Raw genomic sequence first — 8,382 nt, forward strand, 5'->3', positions numbered from 1 at the left:
TTATTTATGAAAGATGGGTTTCAAAAGATATAAAAAGTATGATTAACTAAGTTAGGTTAGATGCATGATTGTTATACATAATAAAAGCATCAATTGAAACACGCATGTGATTTAAGTTGTATAAAAAAATTGATGGTGGAAGCAGATTAACCGGTTCAGTCGGCCCTTCAAGTAATATTTTGGTATAGTGGAAAAATAAATGAGAGGGACAAGAAAAGAGAAATATTATCACTTGCATAGAATTATAACATTTGGAAGGAAGGAAAAGAGTCCTAACAGGTGAAGGAAATTCTTATATAAAAACGTAGGAGACCATACTACATACATCCAGAAAACCCGTCAAACATCAAACCCTATTTTATATCTCAAATCCCCATTTACAAGAAGAAAATTGAAAATAAAAAATTGCATCCCCTGCCAAGCAGCTTTCACTTGCTACTTGCCAATTCTCTCACAATCATCATCCCTTACATCATCTTCCTAGACCTATAGCTGCCAATAACACTAATATTTCATTAAATTAATTAACCATAACAATAATATTAATACCCTCGTTTTATCAGTAAATGAGGGATGATGATGGTGAGGATTATTATGGATCAGTAGTACTGGAACATGTCTGGAGAGGCCATGATGGGTTGGTTAAGGTAAGGTAGATTGAAAGGGTTGGTGAAACCGTGGTCACAAGTACTTGTTTCAAAGCACTGATCAGTTTCGTACACCAACTCACTGGCGCTCATGGTGTTGAGATAACTGAGGATTTGATTCAGATAGTCGAGTCTTTGACTCAGTTCCATCATCTGAGCCCTCAGAACTGAGTTCTCAGCCTGAATGTTGAGATAGTGGTGGGTGGTGAAGTTGATGCTGTTCAGGATTTGGTTGTTATCTTTGCTGAGCTGAGCCACTTGGGCCACTAATTCATCCAAGTGCTGCTGTTTCCTCATCCTGGATCTTCTTGCCGATTCCCTGTTTGATTCCTTTCTCTTTCTTTTTCTTTGGTCCATCATGTTCTGCTGGTGCAGGTCCTCTTCAGACCCAGAGTTCTGAAGCTGCGAGGAGCTTGAGGAATTGGAGTTTCCACTGGACGAGGCCATGTTAATATTTTTACACCAAACTCACTGCTAAAACTTCAAATATAAATTACTAATATTTCAGGATAATCTAACCTCAAAGGCGACTGGACACCTATACTAGCAACAGATAATTATATATATATATATAGTAAAAAAAATAAGCATGTCATTTATGAAAAAACATAGAACCAGTAGAGGAAGACAACTGAGAAAGATTGAACGAGATGGGTCCTGCGTCTGAGGGAGGAATTTATCATAAAACCGGATCGGAGGATTTCACTGACAACTGGAGACATGAGTCTCAAGCATCAACCACAACAATTTACGCAGCATCAAGATTTACAGCAAAAAAAAAAACCAAGATATGTCTTTCTCTTCTTGCTGGAAGATAAGAGTTTTGACTTAATGGATTTTTGGTATAGATTCTAGAACCTAGACTGGAGTTCAACAACCAAAAATCCCCGATATAAAAGCAAACACCCTCAAAAGGGATGTGATTAGAACAGAGGAAGCTGAGGAAAACTGGGGAAAACAAGAACTAAAAGAAGCAGCAGAACCTCAGCTCAAAGAGAAAAGAGAGAAGAGAGCGGAAGTGGAAGAGGTTGTTTAGAATATTGATACGGTAATTTATAGAAGGAAATTATTGAAAATGAGGAAATTAAAAAATAATTAAAAAAAGAGCATTGGAGAACCTTCTTGTTTGGGAGTTGTTGGAGGAAGATGAGACGAAATTTACCCCACCCTCCGACTTAGGCTGCATCACCCAACACATGCTAATTTTTTTATTCTCCTTTTTGCCTCTATTTTATTTCGCTTGTAATTGTAATATAAGCTCGTTCTTAACTAAAATATATCAAGACCATTATTATATCTTAGTTGTTCTAATAGTAATTAAAATATTTTAAAAATAATTTGAGTCCTTGTTTAAAATAAGATTATTTTTAATGAGCAAAATCTAAATACGAATGTAGTGGTTACGATGAATTTGTCATGAGTAAGATTGGCTATGTGATTATGTTATGATTTGTGTGATTCATCACTCCCAAGGTGGGAGCTTCCACAGTCGAGGTGATTAAAGCTTAATACAGATGGTAAAGTTGATGTAGGATCTGGATTCACCACTGCTGGGGGTTTAGTGAGGAATCACAAGAGAGATTAGATGCTTGGGTGTTATCGAAATTTGGGAATTAACTAGGTGTTAGAAGCTGAACTTTATGAGATTGTAGATGGACTCCAATTGGCATGAAAGTAAAAGGTGTGTCATTTGGTTATTGAGAATGATAAACGGCGGTGGATTTAATACCTGAGAATAAGAGAGGGGGGAAACTCTTGGCTGGAGTTAGAAATCTATAATTGGGTGGCAAAGACTTCAATTTGTGCCAAGACCAACAAATGTGACAGTTGACGCTATAACTAAGGAGATTAGGAGGCGTACAATGAGGGTTCTTTTCTTTGCTCATCGCATTAGTGCAAGATTTTTATTTTTTTCTGTTGAACCTTGCAATACTTTTTATAACAAAAAAAAATCTTTATATTAGTATTTTTTTTATCAAACTTTTATCACTAGTATCATATTTTTGTTGTTGTTGTTTTGATAGATTTTATTATTGACATTTATATTTAATTAATATATTCTAATTTGATTAATTTTAACGCTAATAATTTTTAATTTTGTTTTCTATTAATAAAAAAAACATGGCACCTGATTCGTAAATTCAGGATTTAGTGCTTAAAAAAAACAATCATCACAGCCTATTGGAATACAATCTGACCAAATCTTTTGGCATCCAAAACTAAAAGAAGCTCCATGCGCATAAAATGAGCTCCCAATAATGGTGTTAAAGCCTAGGCTGTAGCACAAAGGAACCATCAAAGTTTTGACTTTATTTGGTACAGGTTTTACTTTGAAGTGAAAACATATAGAAACAAATAATAACATCCCAGAAAGCTTAATTAAAAATGAACTTCCATTTTACGCCTTATATGGGTATGGTATTAACTAACAACAGATTGGACCACAAACCCAAATTAGAGCATATGGCCCCAGCCTTAATTGCATGCCAGTAGTGGGTAGGGCAATGATACTAAAAACAGTTTTTTTTCTGATATGTTTTCTAACAGGAAATATCACAAGCAAAAGCAATTAATATATATCACCCCATTCCAATAGTGGTAATAGTTAAAAAACTTGTTAATTGTTTCTTAGACCCTGTTATAGTGTTATTGTGCAATTCCTGGTTCTATTCTTTGCTAATGTGACAAGATTTGTTTTTTTTATTAGTCATGTTGATGTGATAGCTATGGGCTATGGGATTTGTTTAATCTGCCTAAAACCTACTCTTCCATCTGCCCAACCTTCACATGGATACAAGAGATCCACAGAAAATATATGCAAAAGGAACGTGGTGAACCATTTGCTGAGAATTAATGCTACTTATTTATATTTATTCGAAGAATTTGTATTAAATAATATTATTTTAATTATAAAAAACTTAAAAAAATACACATATTAAATACATATAAATATCAAACACTTAATTCCCGTGGTCCGGATAATATAACTGCTGGCCTGGCCAACAGAAACTCAGATCAGGGAGACAGGGACCATTGTCTTTGCATGAATACTTGTGTCGGAAGCGCAATGATGCAGCCATAAACTTCTACTTTTATACATGTTTAAACATGAAATCAAGGTTTCTGACTTTTTATCTAGACAGAAAAAAGAATGAAGATGAACCCCCCCCCCAAAAAAAAACTATGAACTATCAAAATGTTATAAATACATTTTAATTGATGAAGCAGTTGGACCCAAAAAAAAACCCACCATGGGTGAAGCACATATACTTGAGAATATTCCATCAGTTAAAACTCTAAAATTTGCCTAATTGATGTCATCAGGTTTTTCCTTTCTGTTACTATAGTTGAGCCCATGTCAGACTGATAATGACCACTTCCAATCCCATGTTTTTCTTTACTTACCCCCCCCCCCAAAAAAAACACCAAAATTTATTTTATTTTTACCAAATGCTTACACACAATGGAAGACTAAAAGGGGAACACGAAAGTTCTTTGATGCTTACCCTGTTTTGGTTTATAGCCATGATAATGCAATACACACTAATCCAACCAAACCAAACCCAACACCATGTTCCTGTATGTAACAGCTGCACCCCTTTATGTTTCGGTCTGCAGTTTACAATGAGGGGGGTGTAATTACCAAAAATTAATAAATTAACCACAGTTGGAATTCATTTTTAGGATAATCTGTTAAGATCCACATGATCTTTTAATACTAATATTGGTTTGCGGACAAAACCATGAAACATGTTGATAGCTGAAACAGCTGATGGAATCACCATGCTAAAGGCGACCAAAAACAGTTAAACTACTGATCTTGGGTGAGGCCCCTTGGAAGACAGTGGTGGAGTACGTATAGTATCTCTAACAGGTGGGTGGGGCACAAAATAACAGTAAATATAACAAAATTTTATGTACTCTATCATGGATGGGCTGATGGTTGGTGGCAGTAGGAAGTGAGTCGTAGACCTGTCCATGGGCCGGGCGGCCCAGCCCGGTCCGGTCCGGTCCGATGGCACGCCCGAAATATGGGAAGGTTCGGGTAAAAATATAGGCTCGAAATATGGGCTTGGGCAAAAAAACGAGGCCCGTTTAAAAAATGGGCGGGGCCTCGGGTACCACTTTTTTGGCCCGGCCCGGCCCGAATATAATAAATATTTATTTTTAATTTTATTTTTTATTTTTAAAATAATTTTTTTTTTATTTTTAAAATAATTTTTTAATGTTTATTTTAAAAATGGACCGAGCCGGGATCGGGCTTATGATATTTTTCCCGGGTCGGGCCGGGCCTGGGCAAAATTTCAGGCCCATATTTTGGGTCGGGCTAAAAAATTTTCTGGGCCCGGCCCGACCCATGGACAGGTCTAGTGAGTCGGGCTGAACTAAGAATTTAAGTAAAAATATAGTTTCAAATGTACATATAGACCGGCTGGATCCAAAAACGATGATATATCTCTAAAAGGTTGAATATTGTTACATTCTTTTCTAATTACAAAACTATTGTTTGGTTACGTGAAAATTAGATGTAGGAACTCATATGTAATTTAGGAGTATAGGTTACCACTCATTTAGTTAATTAAGCTGGTAAACTCTCTAGTTATTATATATTAATAAATATTAGCCAAATTGGAGCTTTGCCTCCATCATTCATTAGTATAGTCGTTAAGGATATGGGGACTCGTTCCTTATCAATTAAGATTCGATATCGTAAAAAGTATTTTAAGAAAAAGATAGATTTATATTTTAGATTAGGTTAGGTTAATAGATCAGATAATAAAAGATTAAGTGAAGTGAAATTATTTTGATGATATCTGATTGATTAATGATGTATAGAAATTGTATATTATTAGATCGGTCCATGGAAAACTAAAACTTAACTTATTTGGATTCAGTTAAAATACAGATAACAGATTCAAGATTCAGGAAGTGTTGTAAAAAGAAGGACATTGAATACTTTTTCCAATTTCTTCCTCCAAGAAAACTTTAGATTCTGAATGTTTAGTAAACTTGTGATTCCTCTTACAATTTGTAAGGTAAACGTTGATTTTGTACGAGTAAAAGAGACAAATAAATTTAATTACTTCCATGGCCAATCAGACATATTACTACTTTCAATTTTCTTTATTTTAACAATCTTCTTCATCAATTGGCAAACGATATCAGGCAGAGACGAGAGAGCAGCAGAGGGAAACTCAATTATAAGGATATAATAATATATGGTCGGTTTTTGATGGGTCAAAACCAAGAGGCTAGTCTATTTCAGCTTTTCCGAAAGGGTCCCCAAACATACTCGATCAATTTCGATTTTCCATGCACATGATTTTCTCATGTTCCACTTTTATTTTCTCCTTTCTTTTTTTCCTCGGCTTATAGCTTTCAACATCAACAACTTGCATGGTTTGGTTTCAGAGCTTCCTTTTCGCCTATTACCTGACAATACACAATTACAGATACCTAAAACACATATACGATATATTTTGCGTTTATAGATAAGAGAAATTATCCGGCAGTGGATAATTTCTATTTAACAAACTATACCCAAATCCCTGAAACAGGATTTAGAAAGTTGTTCTTCAACCTTGGCTGCTTAACCAACAAGGAGGTGGTCTCTCAGCTTTGGTCAAGTCACCTCTGGGTCGCTTTGTTGGACTAGTGTATAGCTAAAAAACCAGGCTAAGTATAAATCCACATGCTACTTTATACGAACAAAGCGAAAAAAGAAAAGAAAGCAGCCATCTCATCAAACCTAAAAATCTAGACCAGCCACCATCAAATTTGATCATCTTTACGGCTCCAAATTACAAAACTCCCTCAAAAAGAAAAAGCAGATGACCGCTCACGCTATATCGTGCATGAGAGAAATAGTTAAACAGTGAGGTGAAGCTGTCATGTCACCTATTCTTGGTCCAGTTTCGTACCAACTTCATGTCTGATACATATATTTTATTCTTTTATCCAACTCTGGAATCTTGAATGAATCTGCCTTCACCGTGAAGGCAAGCCTCAAAATGATATTACAGCGTATATATATATATATGTTAATGTCACAAACCAAAATGGAGATAATTATTTGAGAATAGTTCTAATTTTGCACTTGCCCCAAAACGGGAGAAGTAAACTTGGAGTTTAAACAATTCCGTGCTTCTAAAAGCATGCTTTCTTAGAGAAATAATCATGATTATCTACATGAAAAGCATATTCGAAGAACCTGGTCATAGTGGGAATGGAACCCAAAAATCAACTCCCTTTTGTTTACTTGTAATTTAAAATGTCATTAAAAAATACATATTTTTCTGTAAGGAGAATCACATTCAAAGTGTGCTTCATTGATGTTATGCTTTAATCAATATATATATATATAACAGTTGAAAATTCACATTTGAGATAAAAAAAATAAAGGAACTGAATTCATACATTACTTGCTACAGTCAAGCTGGCAATTGAGAACCCAAAAAGACATATCAATGTAGTGTAACTGCTATTTTCTTTAATCATAAAAACAACTAGGGCATGTGAACATTACTTAAAAGAAAAAAAGGGTTGGAGAAGCTGACACAGAATCCATCAACTTTAACCTTTGCACAGTTCAATCTTATCATATCTACCTCTCATTCATTTTGACCAATAACTTCCTATCTCTCCCCCAAGAAGATATTGGGTTCATATGGTTCACCAGAGGCTACTATCCTTTTTCCTTCAATGGAAAAAAGCATCTGCCATTTGAGTTGCTTCTGGTAGCACCACTACTAAACAATATGCAAACAAATTGCCAAACGAATATCATCATATCAATCAATTAGATGCTTTTTTAATGGTTTGATATTTTACTTAATTCAGCTCTTCCAAGTGGCAAACAAAAGCACACGGGAACTACTTCTTTCAAGCAAAAAAGAAATATATAGCTGAGGGATAATTTCTTTTTCTTTTCCTTCCCCTTCGTTTAAAATAACTCAAAACTCAATGAATTTATGTTAGAGTCAATCCCCTACATGTTTTTTGGGTTTCCAAGCTTAACATAATCTGCCATGTTTTTACATTAATTTCCAAAGTAAGAGTGGGATTATTACACGTGATCTATTCTCTTTCCGACACCTATTTCACTGCACTTTATTTTTTATGACAAACTTCATAAGATGTGCCCCCCACCAACCCATAAGAAAAAAAAAAAAAAAGGGTGGCCATTGGGTTAAAGAAAGGAGCCAACTTGTAAGTTGGAAGGTTTGCCCCTGCTGCAATGCCGTTAAAGCAGCCAAAGATAAGCAATAGAAAGCTGAAGCATCCACTTGAAAAGCCAAACCACGACAGGAAGCGGGGTGTGGGAAAGGGACCAGAAAATCAAATGTGGACCCCTCCGACTCCTCCTAAGGGCTTTTTTTTTTCAAATGTGCGGCAAAACCAAATATTCTTTTTGGATGAGAATTTGAGTTATATGTTTTTATGAGTTGTATTAAATTATATTTTTATAATTTTTGAATAATTAAATTAAAATCTATTATTTTTAAAAAGATAAAATATAATTTTACTATTTACTATTATATAATTTTATAAAATTGAAGGGGACCCAAAATAATATTTTTACCATTTTAGTTTCCCGGCCATGCCGAGCCCGTTGGCGCCGCCTCTGTTCAAAATCTGACCTTTAAAACAGCCTGTTTGACCATCATTCTTTATTTCCTGTTTCATTATATCTTAGTATATATGTTTTCCCCAGCTTCACCGGGAAATCCTTTAA

The 8,382-nt window shown here is 35.0% G+C and overlaps 1 protein-coding gene across 1 annotated transcript; it reads right to left on the minus strand.

Annotated features, from left to right (window-relative positions):
• Nucleotides 1-267: 267 nt before the first annotated feature.
• LOC107905458 (bZIP transcription factor 44) lies at nucleotides 268-1,869 on the minus strand. Its single transcript, XM_016832115.2, has one exon. The coding sequence runs from the start codon at nucleotides 1,092-1,094 to the stop codon at nucleotides 600-602; it is 495 nt and encodes a 164-aa protein (XP_016687604.1). The 5' UTR covers nucleotides 1,095-1,869; the 3' UTR covers nucleotides 268-599.
• Between the last annotated feature and the right edge of the window lie 6,513 nt (nucleotides 1,870-8,382).

Source organism: Gossypium hirsutum, chromosome D05 (genome assembly GCF_007990345.1).
Source record: "Gossypium hirsutum isolate 1008001.06 chromosome D05, Gossypium_hirsutum_v2.1, whole genome shotgun sequence".
In the NCBI taxonomy this organism is placed as follows: Eukaryota; Viridiplantae; Streptophyta; class Magnoliopsida; order Malvales; family Malvaceae; genus Gossypium; species Gossypium hirsutum.

Bases quoted from the DNA above. Each gene is read 5' to 3' on its own strand.
- LOC107905458 (XM_016832115.2), bottom strand. From the start codon at position 1,094: ATGGCCTCGTCCAGTGGAAACTCCAATTCCTCAAGCTCCTCGCAGCTT.